The 24,936-nt window shown below is 30.5% G+C and overlaps 3 protein-coding genes across 4 annotated transcripts; 2 read left to right on the top strand and 1 right to left on the bottom strand.

Moving 5' to 3' along the window:
- The first annotated feature begins 5,723 nt into the window (after window positions 1-5,723).
- On the top strand, window positions 5,724-9,495 carry LOC149495853 (uncharacterized). The gene is made up of 2 exons (XM_089722431.1): window positions 5,724-9,126; window positions 9,200-9,495. The coding sequence occupies exon 1, from the start codon at window positions 5,730-5,732 to the stop codon at window positions 9,102-9,104; it is 3,375 nt and encodes a 1,124-aa protein (XP_089578557.1). The 5' UTR covers window positions 5,724-5,729; the 3' UTR covers window positions 9,105-9,126; window positions 9,200-9,495.
- Window positions 9,496-15,230: 5,735 nt separating this feature from the next.
- LOC105647273 (beta-1,3-N-acetylglucosaminyltransferase lunatic protein, putative (DUF604)) lies at window positions 15,231-20,664 on the top strand. 2 transcript variants are annotated; one of them, XM_037638740.2, is made up of 4 exons: window positions 15,235-16,783; window positions 18,753-19,298; window positions 19,760-19,875; window positions 20,174-20,664. In XM_037638740.2, the coding sequence occupies exons 1-4, from the start codon at window positions 15,932-15,934 to the stop codon at window positions 20,175-20,177; spliced, it is 1,518 nt and encodes a 505-aa protein (XP_037494668.2). In that variant the 5' UTR covers window positions 15,235-15,931; the 3' UTR covers window positions 20,178-20,664. The 2 variants fall into 2 exon arrangements, with proteins under 2 accessions (XP_089578858.1, XP_037494668.2); XM_089722732.1 differs by lacking the exon at window positions 20,174-20,664 and having other exon boundaries at window positions 15,231-16,783; window positions 19,760-19,973.
- A 142-nt stretch (window positions 20,665-20,806) lies between these two features.
- LOC105647307 (Tetratricopeptide repeat (TPR)-like superfamily protein) lies at window positions 20,807-24,652 on the bottom strand. The gene is made up of 8 exons (XM_012233335.4): window positions 24,475-24,652; window positions 24,291-24,392; window positions 24,030-24,125; window positions 23,890-23,962; window positions 21,837-21,898; window positions 21,404-21,485; window positions 21,117-21,177; window positions 20,807-21,029 (listed from the first exon to the last, which is right to left on the bottom strand). The coding sequence occupies exons 1-8, from the start codon at window positions 24,601-24,603 to the stop codon at window positions 20,978-20,980; spliced, it is 657 nt and encodes a 218-aa protein (XP_012088725.1). The 5' UTR covers window positions 24,604-24,652; the 3' UTR covers window positions 20,807-20,977.
- Between the last annotated feature and the right edge of the window lie 284 nt (window positions 24,653-24,936).

Genomic DNA, 24,936 nt, shown 5'->3' with positions numbered 1-24,936 from the left:
CATTTTTATTATATTATAGAAAAATCAATAAACTATATTTAGAAAAAAATAAAAAAACGAGTAGGAACAATGAGTTTTAACTTGCAAATTCTTAATACTCCTCCTAACGTGATACGATTAGGGTCAATATAAATACAACCTGCTTAATAATCGTGTCAAATATTTAAACATAAGTACGACACAAAAATTAAACGAGTAACATGAACACAATAGGTGTAACCCGTTTAACTAAATAGCTCATATATGAGTCAAAAAAGTCAATCAAATTTAATTAAATGGATCATATACAGATCAAAACACGATAATTATAATACGTATAGCCCACATAATCCTCTCTCTCTCTCTCTTTCTCTCTCTCTCTATATATATATAAATTATATTTTTATCTTAAAATAAATAGTTAGACGGATTAGATGAGTCAATTTGTAGCACGATCCGCTTAAAACTTGTGTCATATGTGGATCACTCGTTTATGACACGAACTTATTTAAACTCAATCTTAATCCGTTTAATTTTGATATTAAACAAATTGTATTCTCGTGTCATAGACCATGTCACACCGTGACGAGAGCGTTTCACATTTCAGAAATGGAAAATTTTGAAGGCTTGAAATATCAACATTCATTAATATATACGATTGGAGAAAATATGAGCCGTCAAAAAAGCCTGCCATAGACTTGTGCAAGTCATTTTGGTGGGACTCTAATGGCTAACTTATCAAGGAGTTTAGGATTGGGGGCAAACAAAGACTTGAACAAGTCTTCAATCAAGCCATTCTCACCTGCAGGTTCTAAATACTTTTAAAAGTCTCTGAGGGTCTATACAAATTGCACGTAATTTACAACTCTTTAGCAAAATTTTTGAAGACAAAAATGAAAAAATGATGTTAACTTCACTTCTTTGCTGGTTTTGCAATAGATTACAAACAAAAAGATATCCAATGTTGATTTCCCTTCAATTAAATCATACTTGAAGAACAAAAAAGTGATCTCAAAACTGTAACAAACAAAAGCGATGGATATAGTCAGTGGCGGAGTCAGGATTGAAGATAAAGGGGACAAAAATTATTTTTTTTTTCAAAAGTTAGGAAGCGCTAAATTAAAAATTATTATATTTTAAGGAATAAAATTGAAAATTTTTAGAAATTTAGAGTTGAATTATTAAAAAAAAAATTACTTAGGAGTCACCCCTGACATCTTGTCCCTCCGTCACTGAATATAATCATATTTTAATCCAATCAATTGAGTCCAAACCTGAGCAACCTGCGAAAATGAGGATTAATTTGGTTTGTTTATCTTTTTTTTCAATAATAGTAGCAAATGGTTCTTTTTTATTCTCTAGAATATAATTTAAATTATTAAACCAAATAATAGGTAATTAATCACTTCCAATTTCAATTTATCAATTCTTTAATTGCAATAAATTTCATTTTATACCTTAATTATCTGAGTAATTTCATTCGTTACAATTTAAAGAACCATTTTTTATCCTAAATCTTTCTACGTTATTAATTAATTAAATCAATTAATTATTCAATCTTGTAAATACAAATTAAGTATCTCTCCAATAACTCTAAACACAAAAGGTCAAAATAATTATGACTTTTAACATCATATCTGTTAAATTAATTGAATTAATAGTTGAATCATCCACAACAAAGCTATGGTATATATTAGTTTGGTATTGAAAGATAATTAAGTTTGGTATTGAGTTGTTAACCATTCTTAAACTTTGTTTTATATTTTCTCTGAAAAAATTGAATTTTCTTTTAACTTCTCGCATGGTAAGTTCCCTTCATCCTAAACATTACAAAATAATTTGTCAACAATATATATAATTTTATTTTGAACAAACACTAAAAGCATGTTTGAATGAGGGATAAATGATTTGAGTTTAGGGTTTTAACTCTAATCCCTGATTACAAATGAGATGAAAGAAAATATTAAAAGAAGGAAAATAACAATGGATTATCAATTTTGTTTCGATGGTTATTTTTCATTCGGTGTTTTGTTTGGAAATGAGAAAGATTTGATGCACGCGTACGATATGGCTTTTGGCGGTGGAGGATTTGCGATCAGTTATCCATTGGCGGAGAAATTAGTCAACATATTAGACGGTTGTCTTGATCGGTACTATTATTTCTACGGTTCTGATCAAAGGATCTGGGCGTGTATAAGTGAAATCGGCGTGCCGCTTACTTTGGAGCGCGGATTCCACCAGGTACGTGTGTAGGTTATTTGTACAGTTGGCTTTGTTTGGAGTTTTCTTTTTTACACGTGGCAGATAGGTTAGTCAACAGAGTTTGCCTCTCACCTGACCGTGTTTGACGGTTATGCGAGTCGTGGCCACGTGTAACGTTACACTATTTGGTAAAGACAAAAAATTTAGAAAATTAATAAATTTCCTTATTTAGGAAATTATAAAATTTAATATCATTGGATTCTGAATAATTAAGAAAGATAAAAATTGACAGAATGTCAGGATTATATTTAATATTATTGGATTCTTAAAAAAATCATTTCTTTAAGTTAGTTTAAGACTTAATTAATTTTGCTGGACTGCTCTTAATAAAGAAGTTCACTTATAAAAATCTGCAGTACTTAAAAGCTGTGCACTATGTATTTCAAGATGCAATAGAATTAATCAATGTGGTGAATTTTTTTTGTTGAAACTGTTTATGCAATGGTTTATTTTCCATCAAAAATAATCTTTATTTTAAAATTTGGTGTTCATATAACTAAAGTATTTCTATCTCTGTATCGATAAACTTATTATAATGTAGAAGTAATGTCTTGTTCTATGATAAATATGAAACTATAAGGTGAATGTTAGATTTAGATTTTACTATTGTCGGTTTCTTAGCATTTATATATGTAATACTATAATTTTTTATGACTCTTAGTGAACAAAATAGCTTAGAATCACTGTTCTCCTTCTTAAAGATTCAGATGAGTCGATGTCAGTAGATGTAGAAATAGTTTTAAAATTCTTTGATCTGTCTTAGGCGGTAGTTAAAAAGTAATCTGCCTTCTTTCAAATTTATGAAAGTGACATACAATTCTCTTCTTACGATTAAATGAAAATCAATATGAAATTAACTTGTAAGTACAATATAAATGTTGAAGAAAGAGAAATGCAAGTGGAGATGCACTTAATTAACAGTCTCTCTTTTTCCAGTCATCCTTGGAATAAGATACCCTATATTAGCTTATTTGTTTTTTAAAGGCAAGATAATGTACCTACACACATACATTTAACTTTTGTTACCATGTGTCTTGTCTTTTGCACCACAGGAAATATATAAGTTGGCCTCTCTGTGGGTCCGGAAAATTTCTATTTCAAATTTTTATTAATTCACAACTAAATTTTGAAAAATCTAAAGATAATTATGGGTTCGCTCGGCAAAATTTGTTGTTTTGATAGCTATTAATTTTTTTGGTAACGCTTAACTATTAGCTGTTTAAATAGTTTTTCATATACAAAACGCTAAAAGTTAAACATTATACGGGTTAACTTTTTATAAAACGTTATCTTAATCTCTAAAAGTTAATTCAAATGCTATTGGTAAAAACAACTTATATTTATAATTTTAATAACCATTTAAAAAAAAAGATTCTATATTCCACGGTAAAGGTTTGCAACTTTTTTTTTTTTTTTTTTTGTGAATAACAAAAACGGAGCGTGAAATACACATTGCATAAAATACAAACTATATAAACATATAATTTTTAATCTAATTAAGAAGTATATATGTTTTGAATTTAATTAATTTGTCTTGAGACAACTTGGAATATAGGATTCCTTTCTTCCAATTGCTTAAAATCCCAAAATTCCAAAACATATTTGTTTGTTTATTATAGCTTAATTAAGTCAAGATTGGTTATATTAATAATTGGAAAGACCTAATCAAATAATAGAAGCAACAGTGCATTATCAAAATCATTGACTAGACAAGACTATTCCTTCATTAAAAATACAAGTAGGGTTATCTTCATGCATTCATTGATTCTTGCTGCAATCAACTTGTGGAAGAAGCAATTTAAATAAATTAAACATTATGCCTTGATTGCAAACGAACAAAGAGATGGCTTAAATATATTTCTTTTTTAACAAAAATTTAAAAAAAAAAAAAAAAACATGACTATTATAAATCCATAATTGTGCCGACTGAGAGGAAGAAGGGGATTGAATAATATAATTTATTATTGAATTATTTGTATTTCTTAAAAAATTTGTAAAAATTTCTGCTAATTATATATCTGATTAATTTATAGTATGATTTTTCGTAATCTGAAATTTATACTATGGTTAATTCATAAATCAGTTAATTTATCAGTATATTAAAATAATAGATAGAAATATCATAAATAGAGCTATTGCAACAACCACCAAGGGAGTGGTTCCTCTAGAATTTTACTTTATCAAATAAATGAAAAATAAATTTATTTTTTTATTTCATTATATCCAAACATAATTATAGAAAAAAAATTAACAATTTCTCATTATTTTAACTAGCAGGTAGCAGCTAAAGATGTTAATTTTTATTTTTTTTTAATTCTTTAGTATTTATTTGATTGATTTATTTTATGGACCTCTAAGTTTTTAATTATCTATTCATTTCATGGACAATAAAAAATGTAATTGTAATTGTCAATTGACAATAAGAAATGTACCTCTAAGTTATAGTAATTAAATCATCGTTTTTCTTAATGTAATTGTCAATTCGATCGTAATCATTGTCAAAACCAACATTTTTCTCTGCTTTTGTTTTTCTTTTTTTTAATCTACATCAAAAGTCACATCCGGACATTGTCAAAACCAACGAATTTCTTAATTTATAGATTAAAAAACTATAGTTTGGAGGAAATATAATCGACGAATATTTAAGTAGGAAGGCTTATATTACATATGCATAACCGTAGCCGTAACGAAAACGTAGCATAATCGTTAACTTATCAAAGAATTTAGAGGCAAAGAAAGACTTGCATAAGTCTTCGGATAGTGATTGAATTTGACACAACACTTTAATATCTAGTCGTTCTCAGGCTCACCTATTCACTTGTTGATTGACTTTTTTAATTAGAGGGTTATAAGTGAAATACTTTTTAAAAAATTCCTAATTTTATTTGTTTGGTCTATAAATGAGGTCATGCACCGGATCTAGATATGGTGCATGCATGCAAGCATCGAAAAGTTATTGTCTTCTTGGATGTACTTTCATTTTATTTTGGTTTTAATTATGAGGTGTAAAAAAATACGAAAAACATCAGTCTAGCTTATTATTCTAAATTCTTTTTTTTTTTTTTTTAAAACCTTGAGGATTCTTCAAAAAGAAAAATGAAAAACCTTGAGAAAAAGATCGATAGCGTAGAAATAGAAACCACCGTATAATTTCTAAAAGATAAAATTTAAATTTCTTAATTATTCATCATCAATCATGAGATTTCAACTCCACCGATCTATATAATCCAGTTTTGTTAAAAATAATTAGAGTAAAGTATTCTAATTATTAAAAGAAATTATAAAACAAAGTATAGTGTAAATTATAATAACAATAAAAATAGAATAGAATTACAGTGGTAGAAATTAAAGAGCGAATGTTTTAAAATAATTAAAAAAAAGGAGAGAGAACATTATCATGATTCAAACAAATAGGGAATCATGTGGTTTATAAATAGGGAGTGATATATGCTGAAATTGATCATAATTAAATTTGGCAAACACAGAACATGGGTTTTGGTTGCTTACTGTGGCATTTTCAATTTCTCTGCCTCCTTCTATTTCACTTCCATTTTCAATCTCTTTCTTCAAATATTACAAATTCCCCTTTCTCAAATGTAGTTTGCCGGCTTGATCAAAGCAATGCCTTGCTCCAATTCAAAAACTCCTTCTCCATTAGCGGGAGTTATCATCCTTTCTTTAATTCTTATCCCAAGACAGATTCATGGAAAGAGGGCACGGATTGTTGCTTCTTTTGGGATGGTGTCAGCTGTGACTTTAATACTGGCTATGTGATTGGGCTTAACCTTTCTAGCAGTATGCTTTACGGTAACTTCCATTCTAATAATTCTCTTTTCGCTCTTCATCATCTTCAAAAACTAGATCTCTCTTACAATAATTTCAGAGGCTCCATAATTCCATCTCAAATTGGCCATTTGTTGAGCTTGACACACCTCAATCTAAATCATTCAAACTTTGATAGCCAAATTCCATTAGAAATCGGTCAGCTATCCAATTTGGTTTCTCTTGATCTTTCCTGGAACTTTGGTTTGACATTGGAAACAACTGCTAGTTTTGACAAGCTTATTCGAAACTTAACTAAATTGCAAGAATTAGACCTGAGCGGTGCAGACTTGTCTTTGATTTCTCCTAATTCCTTTATCAATTTATCTACTTCTTTGTCATCCCTCAGACTCTCATCTTCTAGGTTGAGAGGCAAATTTCCAGACAGTATAATTCAGCTTCCATATCTCGAAGTCTTAGACTTAGCGTACAATGTAGGCCTCAATGGCTCTTTTCCAACGTCAAATTGGAGTCTTTCACTCTATCGTTTGTCTCTTTCTCAGACTAAAATTCCAATATATTTAGAAAATGAATTTTTCAAAAATCTAAATTTGTTGGAATCACTGCAACTCAAAAGTTGCAATTTCATAGGGTCTAATCTTGTATTGTTTGGTAATTTATCAAAACTCACTGAGTTGGACTTATCTTCTAATAATTTCGTTGGTCAAATTCCATTAGAAATCGGTCAACTATCTCATTTGATTTCGCTTGATCTTTCCTGGAACAATCTTTCAACACAAACAACTACTAGCTTTAACAAGCTTGTTCGAAACTTTACCAAGTTGCAAGAGTTGGACTTGAGGGGTACAAGCCTCTTTTTGGTTTCACCTAATTCATTTATGAATTTATCTTCTTCTTTGTCATCTCTCACACTTTCATCTTCTGGATTAAGAGGAAAATTTCCAAATAATATAAGTCAGCTTCCAAACCTTGAAGTCCTTGATTTATCAAAGAATGAAGGTCTCACTAGCTCCACTTTTATATCAAATTGGAGTATCTCACTCAGCTACTTGTCACTTTCTTGGACTAAAATTCCGATTTATTTAGAAAATGAATTCTTCAAGAATATGAAGTTGTTGCAAGTACTGGAACTCAATAGTTGCAATTTTATAGGGTGGTCTAATCTTGAATTGTTTGGTAATTTATCCAAACTCGCTGTATTGGAGCTTAGAGGTAATGATTTGGCTGGTCAAATTCCATCCTCAATTGGAAAACTTGACAAACTCTATCTGTTGGACCTTTCAGAGAATAATTTTAGTGGCCCAATTCCTCCCTCATTTGCAAACCTTAGCCAGCTCTGCTATTTAAATATGAAAAGCAACAATATCAATGGTCGAATTCCATCCTCAATTGGAAAACTTGACAAACTCAATGAGTTGGACCTTTTACACAATAATTTTAATGGCCCAATTCCTCCCTCATTTGCAAACCTTAGCCAGCTCTTCTATTTATATATGAAAAGCAACAATATCAATGGTCGAATTCCATCCTCAATTGGAAAACTTGACAAACTCAATGAGTTGGACCTTTCACACAATAATTTTAATGGCCCAATTCCTCCCTCATTTGCAAACCTTAGCCAGCTCTTCTATTTATATATGAAAAGCAACAATATCAATGGTCCAATTCCTTTAGATATTTGCAGGCTCTCTAGCCTACTGCACTTGAGTTTGTCTAATAACTCGCTCACTGGTCAAGTATGTCAATTCAAATATACATTAGAATATGTTGATCTGAGCCATAACAAGTTGTCTGGCACAGTTCCAAGCTCAATTTTCAATGAGGTGGACTTGACTGTTCTCATTCTTTCATCAAATGAGAAATTGACAGGAGAAATTCCTTCTGCAGTTTGTGAGTTAAAATCACTCCAAATCCTTGACCTGTCGAGTAACAATTTCAGTGGTCCCATTCCACAATGTTTGGGAAACTTCAGCAGTAGTCTTTCAGTATTACATCTGGGTATGAACAACTTTAATGGAGTTCTCCCTCAAGTATTTTCAGAAGGCAGTAATGTGAGATATTTGAATTTCAATGGCAACCAACTGCAAGGGAAAATCCCAACGTCTATTTCCAATTGTAAAGATTTGGAAATTTTAGATCTGGGCAACAATGAGATAGAGGACACATTCCCTTCTTTTCTACAAACTCTTCAAAAGTTGCAGATTCTACAGCTACGATCCAATAGACTCCATGGTTTGGTGAAAAGTCACTCCATTGCCAACTATCCGTTTCCCAAGCTACGGATTTTTGACCTCTCCAACAACAATTTCAGCGGACCTTTGCCTTCATATTATTTCAATAATTTCGATGCAATGATCAATGTTGATCAGGAAATGACGTACATGGGAGCAAGAAGCGACGGCTCCTCTTATGATTATTCTGTGCACTTGACATTGAAAGGATTGGAAATTGAGTTGGTGAGAATCCAAACTCTTTTAACAGCCATTAATTTGTCAGGTAATAACTTCACAGGAAAAATTCCCAAGTCAGTTGGAAAGCTTAAAGCACTTAAGCAGCTCGACATGTCACATAATCATCTCACAGGCAATATTGAACCATCAATAGGAAATTTGACCAATCTAGAAACTTTAGACCTCTCTTCAAATAATCTTACTGGAAGGATTCCGATCCAATTGGCAACTTTGACATTCCTCGAAGTATTTCGAGTTTCGCATAATCAACTTGAAGGACCCATACCTACAGGCCGTCAGTTCAACACATTTGATAATAGCTCGTATGAAGGAAACACAAGACTGTGTGGATTTCCACTGCAAAAGGCTTGTAATTCTGGTGAAAGGCAACAAGTCACGACCCTATCAGGCGAAGAAGATTCAAACTCTGATGAAAATGGATTTGGATGGAAATCTGTTTTCACGGGATATGCATTAGGAGCAGTGTTTGGTCTCGCAATGGGATACCTTGTGTTCAGAACAAGAAAACCTGCTTGGTTGTTGAAACTGATTGAAGGTGAAGGACATCCAAGGCTGAAAAGAAGAATCAACAACACCTGCATATCTTACCAAAGAAGAAGAAGAAATTAATGAATGGAATTGCTTTCTGAAGGTAAGTTTTAATATCTATCTTCAGATCTAATTAACAAGATTTTTATTTCATGATGAACTTTGGAATTTGTTAGGTAAATCAAATGATGAATAAGCAGATGGTGCATTTACATGCGAAGTGGAAAGAAGAGATCTCTTCTGTTGCACCAGAATCAAATGCGCTACTTGGAACATCTACAACAAAGCTCTTTTCAATTTTTTAAGCTATAATTTCCTCTCTCTCTTTTTTTTTTTTTTTTTGTTGTTTTTCTCTTCTTTTTTCTGTGTGTGTCTATATATGTAAAATAATTTTAAAGTCAAACTTGATTTGTCAGTTGAAATAAAATTCAAATTAACTAACTGATACCTACTTATGTTTAGTTTGATATAATTGTAAATTTGTAACAAAAGTCAAAAACTAACATTTTTCTCCTTTTTTTTTTTGTGAAATTCTGACAAAACAAATGTTGACTCATTAACTTAACTAGTTGCTTCTATGATGCTACTAATTATGCTATCCAAAGAAATTGCAATGCACGAAATTAAATTGTTCCATTTATAGCAAACACACAATTTAAGAATTAGATTTAACTATATATATAATTTATATTATATATAAAAGTGGGAATGACAGGAGTATAATGCGGTTACCTATATCACCCTTAATGAAATTTAAAATATTCTAAAAATACTCTTCATGATGGCCAATTAAAAAATTACAGTTTATTAGTTGATTGGATATAATTTATTTTTAAATTTATTTTTTAATAAATATATATGATAAATAAGACATTTGAAGTTTTTATATTTTATTTTTTGAATTTATTATTTATTTGATTTCATTTTGAATATAATTTAAAGTATTTTATTTAGGAGAGAGATAAATATAGAAAAAATGTATTTTTTATTAATACTCTTTTTTCTTTATGTTCGTATGATTTGATTTGATATATTTTTTAAAAATAAATTTTCAAGTAGAATAAGTTTTTCAATATAAATTTTTGAAATTATATTACATATAAATATTCTGTTATTTAATTTTTTTTTTAATTCCTTCTATGGAAAAAATAATAAATGATAAACTGGTATATATGAGAATATTTAATTAATTTTTTCCTTCACTTTCTTTTTCTTATAGAAGATTATCTAAGATATAAAATAGTTACCTAATATTTTTTATTATAAAAAAGAATATGTGATATTTTTCTTTTATAATAGTCTTAGAAATAATTGGAGGATGGCAATAAAGGTAAAAAAAATCTTATACAATAATAAGAATAATAAATATTTAATTGATTTAATAGTTTATGTGAAATTTGATATTTCTTTTAATCTTCTCTTGAATATATTTGTGTGAAATATATATACACGTTTAAACCATTTGTCTCATATCGGATAACTAAGAATAGAGAGAGAAAGTGAATGGTAAGTAGAAAAGAATTCTACAATATACTTTGTCAATTTTGCACTTAGTTGGATTTATTCAATATGTTCAAAAATATTATTATTACATTAATTAATTAAATATTGTATTAATTAATGGTCTAAGATTTCTTCAACAAAAGAGAACTCATATCCCTTTGTAATTTTAGGGATGTTTTCTAATTTTATGGATATCAAAATATCGGGTAAAACTGATTTAGGTTGATTTTTAGTTTGCACAGATAAATTGAATTTTTTTTATTCAGTTTTTATTTTTAGTGAAAAGCTTAAATTGACCAACCTAAAAGTGCATGTAAAACCAATTGAACTAATTAGATTTTGAACTGTATTTAATTTGAGGCTGTTTTCACTTTGAAAGTTCACTTTAATTTTGATTTAATTCGGTGTAGTTTAAAATTAAAGTGACCGTATATTTTCACCTACCTAAAATTAGTTTCAAAAGTTATAACTTATTTTATTAAGTAAAACCACTTTATTAAAGATTGTAAAACAAAATTTCTTTATAATATATGGATACGTGTAACATAAGTACAACACAAAAATTAAATGAGTAACATAAACACGATGCGTGTAACCCATTTAATTAAATAGCTCATATATGAGTAAAAAAAGTCAATCAAATTTAATTAAATGGATCATATACGGATCAAAACACGACAATTATAATACGTATAGCCCACATAACCCTCTCTATATATATATATAAATTACATTTTTATCTTAAAATAAATAGTTAGACGGATTAGATGAGTCAATTCGTAGCACGATCCGTTTAAAACTTGTGTCATATGTGGATCACTCGTTTATAACACGAATTTACTTAAACTCAACTTTAATCGGTTTAATTTTAATATTAAACAAATTGTATTCTTGTGTCATAGACCATGTCACACCCTCAAGAGAGCATTTCACACTTCAGAAATGGAAAATTTTGAAGGCTTGAAATATCAACATTCATTAATATTTATGATTGGAGAAAATATGAGCCGTCAAAAAAGCCTGCCATAGACTTGTGCAAGTCTTTTTGGTGGGACTCTAATGGCTAACTTATCAAGGAGTTTAGGATTGGGGGCAAACAAAGACTTGAACAAGTCTTCAATCAAGCCATTCTCACCTGCAGGGTCTAAATACTTTTAAAAGTCTCTGAGGGTCTATGCAAATTGCACGTAATTTACAACTTTTTAGAAAAATTTTTGAAGACAAAAATGAAAAAATGATGTTAACTTCACTTCTTTGCTGGTTTTGCAATAGATTACAAACAAAAAGATATCCAATGTTGATTTCACTTCAATTAAATCATACTTGAAGAACAAAAAAGTGATCTCAAAACTGTAACAAACAAAAGCGATGGATATAGTTAGTGGTGGAGCCAGGATTGAAGACAAAGGGGACAAAAATTATTTTTTTTTCAAAAGTTAGGAAGCGCTAAATTAAAAAGTATTATATTTTAAGGAATAAAATTGAAAATTTTTAGAAATTTAGAGTTGAATTATTAAAAAAAAAAATTACTGAGGGGTCACCCCTGATATTTCGTCCTTCCGTCACTGAATATAATCATACTTTAATCCAAATCAATTAAGTCTAAACCTGAGCAATCAGCGAAAATAAGGATTAAACACAAAAGATTGTTAGATATCTTTTCTTCTTTTTTTTTTTTTTTTCAAAGCCTTTCTTCTTTCTTTCTTCTCTTTGCTTCAATTAAGGATTGTTCTTCTTCCTCAACAAGTACTTTCATGGAACTAGGCCTTTAGCAAGTGAAATCCAAAACAAATGAGGGCAACTGAATTGCAATTTTTAACAACTTAATTGCAATTGTTCTTCCTTCTGATTTGCTAAATTCATTTTGGGTCATGCCCACCCTACAAAGCCTCATATTTTTATATTTGGTTTCACCAATTCCTCTGCATTTTATCATCTCTTAAACTGCTAATAAAAGCATGTTTAATTTAAACAATGTGATTTTCAGTGATTGTAATGTCATCTTGAATAACTTTTTGAATGTTCCATCTGATGTGTTAGCTGAAGTGTGTTAGACAATCATCGGATTGTGTTACACATTTGCTTGCAACTCAGGCATATATTTGATTTACGAGAGTGGGTCATGTCCCTCTCGATTTGATTTTTAAGTTATAAGAGTCTAATTTAAATTTCCATTTTATCTTTCAAAACAAAAAAAATTAAACAATGTGAAATATACGAGCTCAAAAATAAGTGAGTTTAATTATAAGTCCTTTAATTTTTCAATATGAGATTCACTTCTTAACCATTGATTTGGTTTGTTTACCTTTTCTTTTTCAATTTTCACTATGATAAAAATGACTTTATACAAATATTACTTTATAATATTTAAAATGTAAATTGAAGTAAAATTCAAATATTTTACAAATTCTTATAATATGTGGAAAGAAAACACACAGTAAATAAACAATTGTTGGCCTTTCACTAAACTGGTTTCTGTCTCCCATCCCTATGAATTGTGAATTTCTCTAAGGGTCCATGAGATGTAAGTTGTTGGGATTGCTTGTCTCATACCAAAATTACAAAGGGACAGAGTTAGGTGCCCTAATTTATTTTCCAAGAACCAAACAGATTTGTCGGCATGGACTTAGACCTTTGTCGATCAATCAGTGATCAGAAATCCATAACCTTTCAAGATTTCTATATTCAACAACAAAGAATAGTACAAATTTTGGAAATTGATATTGCATTTTCTATAATTTTCCTGCCACTAGAAGGAATCGAAAATACTTTTTATCTTCATATTGTTTGTAATTTGCATGGTGATGGGGCCAAAATGATAGCATTATTTTGTCCATTACTAAAAAATTTTAGTTAAAAAAAGTTGGATAAAGATTATATTCATACAAAAATATATAAAAGACAATAAATAATTTTCCAAATCCAATCCTATAACCTGGTTTGATTTTGGGTTTTATTTTATATTTTTAATTGATTAATCTTTTAATTTGTTGTTGAGGTTTGATTTTAATAGTAATTATTTATTATTTAAATATTCATAGAATTGGAATTAAATTAAAATAAAATTAATGATATCATAAATATGATTATTTTTATTCATATGGATCCATATGAGAATTTATAATACTTAATATTATTATTAATGAATTATATTTTTTTTAAAAAAAATACAATAGTAGTAGCAAATGATTCTTTTATTCTCTAGAATATAATTTAAATTATCAAACCAAATAATAGGTAATTAATCACTTCCAATTTCAATTTATCAATTCTTTAATTGCAATAAATTTCATTTTATACCTTAATTATCTTAGTAATTTCATTAGTTACAATTTAAAAAACCATTTTTTATCATAAATCTTTCTACATTGTTAATTAATTAAATCATTAATTATTCAATCATCTAAATACAAATTAAGCATCTCTACAATAACTCTAAACACAAAAGATCAAAAAAATTATGACTTTTAAGATCATATCTGTTAAATTAATTGAATTAATAGTTGAATCATCCACACCAAAGCTATGGTATATATTAGTGGAATTTTATTTATTTTTATATAGAAAGATAATTAATATTGATAAATATTTCTTTAAACATAGGTTTTCAACAATATAAAAGTATGTTTGAATGAGGGATAAACAATTAGAGTTTAGGGTTTTAACTCTAATCTTTGTTTACAAACGAGATGAAAGAAAATATTGAAAGAAGGAAAATAACGATAGATTATCAATTTTATTTCAATGGTTATTTTCTATTCCATGTTTGGATAGAATAAAGGAAAGACAATAAATTTATTTTCTTTTGCTTGGAAATGAGAAAGTTTTAGAAAAAAAATATTTATATTAAAAATTGCTAATTTTATTCTCATTTAAATAGTAGGGCATTTAAGAAGATTTAAAGTTAGTTAATTGATTTGAGGTTTTTCGATAATTTAATAAAAATAAGTGAGATTTTCATTTTTCTCTATTATTTTCTCTTCAAATTGAAAAAATTTAAAACATGTGGATCTGAGTGAAAAATAAGTGAAATTATATTTTCCTCCTCTTTTCTAAATAAGGGAAAATACCTTTAACTAAATAATTTACATAGTCATTTTCCTCCTTCAAAAAAACACTCTCATCCAAACAAAGGGTAAGTTAATAAGGTTGTATAATTCAAAAATTAGAGTTAACATTAAGGAGTATTTAACTTAAAAACATATTATAAAAAAAAAAAAAACTTAAAAACATTAAAAATTGAAATTTATAATTATAATTAATGCATGAGCCTTTTGACAGATAGCCACTAATTAGTAGCTACCAATGTTGACTATAATCGAAGGCGGAGTTCCATAAGGACGGACCTAAGGTGCGTGGTATTTAAACAAAATTATATTTTGATCCTTAAAAATATAAAAAACTATATTTAACCCCTCTAAAATTTTAAAAAATTTTATTTGACTCCTAAAAAAACGATCGTCTTAACTATAATCATGGAACTAAATAGACACTAAATAACCTCATTATCATAGTTGATTTATCACATGATTAAATAATTTTAAAATTTTAGTTTTATGAATGGCAAAAAAAAATATAAACATGTGCGATGCTTATTCTAAATGTAAGATATATTTTGTATGATTGTTCATTATATACATATTTTCAGTTATTATTTGAAATTAATGTATGTCCCTGGAAATGGGAGATAAGAAAAAGGCAAAAGCTGGAACATTTATTAGGGAAAATGAGAATGACCCAACAATGGTACCGAGTCCCATTTCATCCCCCACATCTCCAATTATATGGAAGTTCAGGCCACAATCCACATGGTTGAACCTCCACCTATAAATTCTTATTTCTCTTCATTTGTAACTCATCGTCATCATTAAGCTCTTTTCATTCTTTTACCATTGTTTTTTAGCTCACAAAAAATTCTCTCTCGAGTCTCTATCCGTCTCTCTCCTTGTTTCAACCGAAAAAGCTGAGAAACAACCCACAGAGTTAGAACAGCTTTTTTTCTTAATATACAGGAAACAGAATTTATCGCCGAGAGAGAAAATTACTATTTGGGTTTCAATTTGAATATTTCCTGGTAAGCTTCACCAATTCAAATTCTACAAATTTTTTATGGGTTGATCATCTTCGCCACCTTAGGCCTTCCTCTGAGTTTGGGCTCCGATGAGAAGATTTCCTGCAATAATGGGTACTTTAAAAAAAATAGAGCTTTTCAGGTGTTCTCTATTTTTTGAGCTCCTGAACTTAAATGAATGCTCTTTTTCCGGTGACCGCTCATAGTTTCAGAATTTTACATTTCAACCAGTCTGGGTGTAATTGAATTCGTAATTAAGAATTTTGCAGAGGTACTGAAATTTGTTTTTCTGCGTTGGGTTGCTTCATCAATTAAGAACAAAATTTTTGGACAAATGAAGGAAACGAGTCAGACTCGTTTGCACCCAAGTTACAACCTGATTAAAAAGCTGAAGCTAATCTCTCTCCCCGATAAAACGTGCGAGATTTTAACTGTTCTTGCGAAAATTTTCCTCCTCTTCTGTCTCATATCCTCAATCTCTCTCGTCCTCTATACTGCCTTCTTCTCCCCAAAACCTCTTGCGCTCCGTTTCCCCACTCCAAAACGGAACAACCCACAACCCGAAACCAGACTCGATACCGGACCCACTAACATCTCCCACATCCTTTTCGGAATAGGCGGATCAGCCGCCACATGGAACGATCGCGTCCGATACAGCTCTCTCTGGTGGGACACAAAGAAAACGCGAGGCTTCGTTTGGCTAGACAAAATGCCGAAAAACAAGAACAACAGAAAATCCGAAATATCGGAACCACCGTACAGGCTTTCGTCTCGAGACTGGATCCGGTTCAGATTCTCCAGCTCGAGATCAGCGGTCAGGATCGCTAGAATAATAAGCGATAGCTTTAAATTGAGGCTGCCAAATGTGAGGTGGTTCGTGATGGGAGATGATGATACAGTGTATTTCACTGATAACTTAGTTTCGGTGTTAGCGAAATATGATCATAATCAGATGTGGTATATCGGAGGGAATTCTGAGAGTGTAGAGCAAGATTTGATGCACGCGTACGATATGGCTTTTGGCGGTGGAGGATTTGCGATCAGTTATCCATTGGCGGAGAAATTGGTCAACATATTAGACGGTTGTCTTGATCGGTACTATTATTTCTACGGTTCTGATCAAAGGATCTGGGCGTGTATAAGTGAAATCGGCGTGCCGCTTACTTTAGAGCGCGGGTTCCACCAGGTATGTGTGTAGGTTATTTATACAGTTGGCTTTGTTCGGAGTTTTCTTTTTTACACGTGGCAGATAGATTTGTCAACAGAGTTTGCCTCTCACCTGACCGTGTTTGACGGTTATGTGGATCGTGGCCACGTGTAACGTTACACTATTTGGTAAGGACAAAAAATTTAGAAAATTAATAAATTTCCTTATTTAGGAAATTATAAAATTTAATATCATTGGATTCTGAATAATTAAGAAAGATAAAAATTGACAGAATGTCGGGATTATATTTAATATTATTGGATTCTTAAAAATCATTTCTTTAAGTTAGTTTAACACTTAATTAATTTTTGCAGGACTGCTCTTAATAAAGAAGTTCACTTAAAAAAATCTGCAGCACTTAAAAGCTGTGCACTATGTATTTCAAGATGCAATAAAATTAATCAAAGTGGTGAATTTTTTTGTTGAAACTGTTTATGCAATTTTTTATTTTCCATCAAAAATAATCTTTATTTTAAATTTTGATGTTCATATAACTAAAGCACTTCTATTTGTGTATTGATAAACCTATTATAATGTGGAAGTAATATCTTGTTCTATGATAAATATGAAATTATAAGGGGAATGTTAGATTTAGATCTTACTATTGTCAATTTCTTAGCATTTATATATGTAATACTATAATATCTGATGACTCTTAGTGAACAAAATAGCTTAAAATCACTGTTCTCATTCTTAAAGATTCAGATGAGTCGATGTCAGTAGATGTAGAAATAGTTTTAAAATTTTTTTATCCGTCTTAGGCCGTAGTTAAAAATTAAACTGCCTTCTTTCAAATTTATGAAGCTCAGTGACATAAAATTCTCTTCTTACAATTAAATGAAAATCAAAATGAAATTAACTTGTAAGTACAATATAAATGTTGAAGAAAGAGAAATGCAAGTGGAGATGCACTTAATTAACAGTCTCTCTTTTTCCAGTCATCCTTGGAATAAGATACCCTATATTAGCTTATTTGTTTTTTAAAGGGAAGATAATGTACCTACACACATACATACATTTAACTTTTGTGACCATGTGTCTTGTCTTTTGCACCACAGGAAATATATAAGTTGGCCTCTCTGTGGGTCTGGAAAATTAAAGTCTGCTATGTCCTTTTTTCCTTAGTACTGCTTTACTATACAAACTTTTAGTAAAAGATGGTTCCCATGCTCTTGACAACTAAAGTAAAGTTTCTTTGAGTGCTTCACCCAATAACATTATTCCTTGTTAAATCTATGGTAGCCACGTAGCATTTGGATCCATTGCTTCTTTTCATTCTATAATAGGGAAAGAGTAAAAAATAATTAGCAGCTCTCCATTAGAGTATGACAAAAAGTACTTCTTTTTAAGATTTCTTCACATGAGTGTGCCTTGATATGGACACATAGCCAATATGGTCTTTACATACAATTGTGGGTCCATTGATGAGTCTATGTTTTCTGTTAATGTTTGAAATTTGTGTAGTTTGATGTGTTAGTTGAAATGAATTATTTACAATTACTATTGATTCTCATCTTAGAAGTTTGTTTTATATTAAAACTTGGCAAAGTTTCATTTTTTTTTTTTTTTAACAAAAAGATTTGATTAGGTAGAATTCTTACTCAATAATTCACTTCATTTTCAATTAGGTCTTACTCTTGTTTATTTTGATTTGCTAGACACATTAAACTAATTATAGTTACAAAATCACATAAATAATTTAATGGTCTCTATCATGCCTTCATTTATATTTCCTGAAACTTTATGTGCTTTTCTTTTCTTCTTCTTTTTTCTTTTTGTACCTTCAACACTGGACTTTATAGCAATTGGCTATTAGGTTCATGATGACACTTCTTCTTGCAAAATGAATTTGAATTTTAAAGCTTGGGATCCATACTAGCGCAATGAGTGGAAGAAGTATTTTACTTATGACTATTGCTAAATTTTTATGGTGTTTTACTTTTGACAGTTTGATATTAGAGGGAATGCATATGGTCTCCTGGCAGCACACCCAGTAACCCCACTTGTATCCCTCCACCACCTTGATCAAGTGGATTCATTATTTCCATTCCAGAACCAGATGGACTCTCTTGAGTCCATTAACCGTGCATACCGGTTAGATCCACCCCGAATCCTTCAACAATCCTTTTGCCATGACTACAACCGAAAATGGTCAGTATCAATATCATGGGGCTACACCATTCAGATATACCCTACGCTATTGCCAGCCAAGGACTTGCAAACACCATTGCAGACATTCAAAACTTGGAGGAGTTCGAGTGATGGACCATTCACATTCAATACCCAACCCATGAGGTCCAACCCATGTGAACTTCCTGTCGTTTTTATGCTGGAACGAGCTGAGGAAGTGGGCCACAGTGGGTCCCTGACTAGTTATCTGAGGCTTGACAGCAGGCCAGAGAAGACATGTAATAGAACAGATTATGCAGAAGCAATGTCATTAAAGAGAATCCTTGTATCGGCTTTGAAATTAGACCCAGAATACTGGACGAAGGTCAGTCTCTATATGTTTCTCCATCTTAAGTCTTTAAAATTTATTTCTTCATTGTTTATATGTTTATCTGTGTGCCATTGTGGAAAATTTGCAACCAATGCATGGCATTTTAGTTCACAGGAATATATGCTTGAGAATCCTTATACAGTGATATGAAATCTACAGAATAAGGTTTCTGTGACATTGTTTTGTGAGTTGTTATTAAGAAATATATTATATTGGACATGTTGATTAGAGATCATTAATAATAAGTTCCAGGATAAAATTCGTATACTTTAGTTGTAAAAATTTCATGATAGCTAAACAGTGCTCTTAAATTGCTTTTCTAAAAGCATTCAAAATATTGCTTTTGTTCTAAAAAGAAGGAAAAGTTTTAAACTTAATGCCATAGTTTAAATTTTCATTACCATTTTTATATTCACATATGAATAGTGGGGCTAAAAATTTTGGTATGAATGTAGGATCATGCAAGGCGAAGACAATGTTGTGAGCTTAGTAATGGAGGAAGCATAAAGAAGAGCAGCATGCAGATTAGGATTAGAAAATGCAGGCCTTGGGAAACTGTTACTGCTAAGAGGTAGGTCAATCTTTCACATTTTAATTGTAAATAGCCATCTTATGATAATAAGGACATTGGATAAACATATGAAATCAAGAACAGGATTTGCTTTTTTACATTTTTATGCTGAGGAATTACCTCTTTTTTTTTTTTTGGGGGGGTGCGGGTTGGGTTTATATTTTTCATTTCCTACTATTTGCTTCCTCAGATTATTGCAGCCCTTTATTTTGTTCATTTTGTTTTGTGTTGCAAATCAAGAAAGAGTGGCAGGAAATAAAAGATAGAAATAACGGAAATTCTGTTTGAAATTCTGCAGATAATGTCTCTATTTAGTGGGCTGCTTAAAATAGGATAGAGCAACTCGACTGCACAAAATATAGTGGAAAAGTGTGAGCCCCACCCAACAAGAAAGTGCAGCATTTCTGCACCACCAGGGAGAAACTATGATATATAGAGCACCTAACAATAAAATTGGTGGTCAGCTGAAACCCCTTTTCTGGGATTTGACCATGCAAAATGCTTGATGCAGATTGGTATAGTAGAATCACTTGAGATGAAGCAGAAAAAAGGGTAAATACAAATTTTCCAGCACTTGAAGCCTAATTGGAATAATTTTGACTATTCTTGAATATATGAACCACCCAAAAGAAAGAAAAGTGATTGATCATATTGGTGATTAGGAAAATAGTATATATAAGAAAAAGGTGAAAAGAAAAGGCATGTATTACTTGCTTTGTAATGATAAATATAGTTGAATTAGTACAATTAACTTAGATTAATATATAAAATTAGCAGATTTTCGAGGCATTCTAAACTTTGTGGACCTTCTTACATGTTGAATCATTTGCTATGACTGTGTCTAGTGGTTCTGATGCCATATTTTATGCCATAAATATGGCAGAATCATTTACTTTTGACTATTCTTTGGCATGGTTAAATCTGATTCTCCTTTATCGAAAGGTGGAAATGGAACCTATGTATTGATTATATATTTCTTTCTTACAAGATATAGTAATTTAAAAACCTCAGCTCACATGATGAAAATTGCATCTGCTACAGATGTAGTAAAGCAGATGTATTTTCTTTATGGTTCAATACAAAGAATGCTAAAAACATAAAATTAGCTGCAAAGCAATGTATCACGTGTAGCATTTCCAGTTGTTGTATTCACCCTGACAAGAAATGGATATGTTTTTGTAATTATATTAAAAATAAAAGGACAACCTGTTAAAAATATGCAAATATATACAGATATTTACCCATCTGCAACTTTGCAAAGGTAGTCTCTTTGATCGTCTCGCAACGGCACATCTGTGAAATCTGATCAGATAAAAATGTCGATCAACTATGAAGTAACGTTATTAAGATTGGGTTTATTTGAACACCAACAAACAATGTTAAAAATGACTAATTTCTGAATACTTCTCACCTCTGCAACCAAAATGGGGGAAAAAAATCAAAGAATACAAGAACAAGTAATTGCATTACCACTCCAGCTGATAGAAATTCTTGGTGTTTAAAACCCTAAAGTAACTCGTATGCGTACCTGCTCCAGTTATCTTTGAACCCTTAAAAGATGTGTTTCCAGTAGCAAGTGCACCTTCCATATTAGCATTACTCAAATTTGCCTGCAGAAAGAGGTAAATTCATGCGTTAGGACACCATGGCAACTACCATTAGATACTAGATTTAGAAGTGGTTCAGACTACAAGATAACAATTGTCTAAGCTGCACTAAACCATATTTTAAGGCAACAATTACATTAATATTTGCAGATGTAATAAATAACATATGCATGCTAAAAATATAGTACACTCGTATCTGAGGTCACATGCAACAAGATGCTAAAAGCATTCAATCTCTAAGACGCCGGTCAAGTGAAATGATAACTGCGAATTAGCTCTTTTTCTTTAGTTTATTGTCCTACATTCAATCCTAATATTGGTAATCCGTGTTAGGGAGCAATATAAAAAGATCACCTTTGTCAAATTTGCCAATGAAAAATCTGCACCTCTAAGGTCAGCATCTGAAAGATCAGCCCCTGTATTACCCCAAAATAGCAGAAGGGGAAGAGAAGGAAAGGCATTAACCAACTGATATAACACGAAAACCATCAGCTAAAAGTTGTAATATCTCAGAAAGCAACAATTTTAACAAGAACTTACAAGAAGCATAACTGCTTCAAAGCAATCGCTATCACTCGTATCCCACTGACATTATATATATTAAGGTCAGGGGTAAAATCATGCTCAACTGCCTTAATTTGCTACCATTCTAACTAGAAAAAGTGTATGTCAACCTCTTGCCCCTCCATCACCTCTATGACTCTGTTGCTCTAACAGTTATTCCGGTAATGATTCTAACGTAAATGTAATGAAGAAGTTTTCTTAAATCTTAGCTCTTCATTTAAGAACACTGCATGTAAAAGAACCCAATTCAATTACTTCTATAAAAATAAAATAGTGGCATTCAGTAATGATACAGATTCACATTATAAATGATATGTATCATAAATGAACTCGGGTAGGAATTTGAGTTCCGGAAAACACATCAAGAATATTGGCCCAAGGAGCTGCATCAGAAGCACCATCCCACACCAGACAATAGCAACTTTTTTCGAGTAAATCAAATTAATTTGGCAGTTCGCTAACAAAAGATTCGGCCATTTGGCCTCACAACTCAAACCTTTTTCCCCCAAATGCAGCCTCCTGCCTAGCTTAAAGACACCAAAGTAAGGGATTAACAAGCCAAACCAGTTACATAGCTTGATTTTTGTCGCTTCAGAAGTGAAATAAATGTGCTTGAAAAGTGACCACTTCAAGCTTCTTTCTCTATTCCAAAAACCAGGGTATCGCTACAAGTAAACTCTTATGCTTTTTGTTTAGTAAGCTGTTTACATTTCATTACTTGCACATGCAACATCCAAAATCAAAGAACTAAACTTTATGTACACTGCTCTATATGGGTATAGCATAGGGATGGAAGTTTCAGTCAATGGATATCCATTACCCGTGGACACCCTATCTGATTATCCATAATAATAATAATAATATATTTATTATATAAATGTTGGTTTAGAAATTTGAACCTTTGATCTTTTTAAACAAGAGAATAATATTTACTACTAAACTATATTAGTATATTTATTAACTTAAACGATATAACCCTATACTTACATATTAATTAGCCAGAATGCGTGAATTTTTATTAATTATAATTTCTTATTTTATTTTTTTAGGATGGTATTTTTTTAAATTGATTTCTCAAAGAATATATTTTGCTTTTAATACTAAGTAATACAATTTATCAATATATTATAATAAATCAATTTTCTATTTTAACTTTTCAATAAAAATATATACCTAATAGTGATTGAATCCATTAAAAAACTAAATAATATTTGAGCTTTATATATCAATTACATAAATTCCCATGACTTAATATTTTTATTCCTAAATTTATTTATAATTTACCTATGTATCTTTATATTGCAAATACTATCCTTTAAAATATGAATTTAAATCTTTATTTTGGTTCTATCAAGCATTTATAGGAAAAGTAACATGAAAAGTCTTAATTTTGATGTTGTGATGTTAATGTATTTTAATTTATTTTTTTCATCCATAGTAATTTATATTTTTGGCCATTAATAAGTTGTAACTAATTTGATGCATAAATAAATACTTATTAATCTTTAAAATAATAACAAAAAATATTAATTTCAAAAATATTAATTTAAATGATGTTTAAACGGATTGGGGTTCGGATGATTAAAATTTTGCAAGTAACCCATCCGATTTAAACGGATATGAATAATAAAATAATTAAATATTTAAATAGATTTTTAACAAATATGATTAGTATAATTTTAAACAGATACAGACTCAGATAGTTTAAAATTTGCGGGTATCCGCACTGCTACCATCCTAGTATAGCAAAACCTCTCATTTCAATGTCATTAGAAATATATAAAAAAAACTACTCCCAACCATACATTCCTAAAATAGAAGGATAAGGGGAAGGTCCAAAAACCTGTTAAATCAGCATCAAAGAAACTAGCTCCCAACAACTTTGCCCCTTTGAAATTGGCTTGTCTTAGTATAGACTGAAATAAAAAATCAGACTCAATGACACCGTAACATAACGAAAAACAGATTCCAATTGACACATACCGTCTTAAAATCCTGTTTAATTAAAGTCTTGCCACTAAAATCCTTGCCAGTGAGATCTTGGCCCCTCGTCACTTCAGAGCCATACGGCCCTCCTCCCTTTCCAAAAAAAACCCACATTGCAAACTCAAACAGCTAATTAATTATGCAACGAAAGTAAAAGGCAGAAGTTCAAATTTTCTTTTTCAACAGTTCTCAGAAAAAAATACAGAGGAAAATCACACAAAAATAAACTAAAGATTCAAGAGAACTTCAATTCTCTACCTTAAATGCAAGAGCGGGATCAACTAAGAAAAGAGAAGCAGAGAGAGCAGCAAGCAAGCTTGTTTTAGCCAAACCTTCAACTAATTGCTTGCTTATAACCACCTGTTAGAAAGATGGAAATGACATGAGCGAATTTGGACAGAGATAGTGATAAATGAAAACAGACATTGGTGGGTAGCATTACTTGGGATTTGAGAGAAGAGCGAGGGAGAGGAAGGAAATGAGGAATTGGGAAGTGGGATTTGATAGGAGAAAAGCAAAGAGGGGTTTTCTGTGGAATTTCAGTGCAGAAAGAGACGTTGAGAAGAGCCATTGCAAGTGCTAGCTGTTCTGTTTTGTGAGTAATGGATAAAGAGAGTGATCTAACTTCTCATAGGATAATCATTTCTGTACTTGATGACAAATATTAGTCCACGTGGTGCTTTCATTGTTTCCAATTAAGAGCTCTGCAAAAATAATTTTAAAATATAATGAATTTATTTAATATAAAAAATAAAGCGTAAATAAGTTTCATATACTTTTAAACTAAAGAATTGGTCTCGCTGACTAAAACGCTGAAAGCCAGCGCTCTGTTTCTTTTCTCAGTAGTTTTTTAAACCATAATTTTATTTCTCTCTTTTTTTCTAAATTTTTATTTTAATTTTAG

Source organism: Jatropha curcas, chromosome 6 (assembly GCF_041381405.1).
Source record: "Jatropha curcas cultivar XTBG-Jc1 chromosome 6, XTBG_Jcur_1.0, whole genome shotgun sequence".
NCBI lineage: Eukaryota > Viridiplantae > Streptophyta > Magnoliopsida > Malpighiales > Euphorbiaceae > Jatropha > Jatropha curcas.
Note: the sequence above shows the minus strand (reverse complement) of the source record. Positions and strands in the feature narration are given on the sequence as shown.

Bases quoted from the DNA above. Each gene is read 5' to 3' on its own strand.
- LOC105647307 (XM_012233335.4), bottom strand. From the start codon at position 24,603: ATGGCTCTTCTCAACGTCTCTTTCTGCACTGAAATTCCACAGAAAACC. The intron at 23,963-24,029 runs GTATGTGTCAAT...TTTTTATTTCAG, and splicing joins TTAAACAGGATTTTAAGACG to TCTATACTAAGACAAGCCAA. The intron at 21,030-21,116 runs GTAAATATCTGT...ATTTCTTGTCAG, and splicing joins CTTTGCAAAGTTGCAGATGG to GGTGAATACAACAACTGGAA.
- LOC149495853 (XM_089722431.1), top strand. From the start codon at position 5,730: ATGGGTTTTGGTTGCTTACTGTGGCATTTTCAATTTCTCTGCCTCCTT.
- LOC105647273 (XM_037638740.2), top strand. From the start codon at position 15,932: ATGAAGGAAACGAGTCAGACTCGTTTGCACCCAAGTTACAACCTGATT. The intron at 16,784-18,752 runs GTATGTGTGTAG...TACTTTTGACAG, and splicing joins TAGAGCGCGGGTTCCACCAG to TTTGATATTAGAGGGAATGC. The intron at 19,299-19,759 runs GTCAGTCTCTAT...GTATGAATGTAG, and splicing joins ACCCAGAATACTGGACGAAG to GATCATGCAAGGCGAAGACA.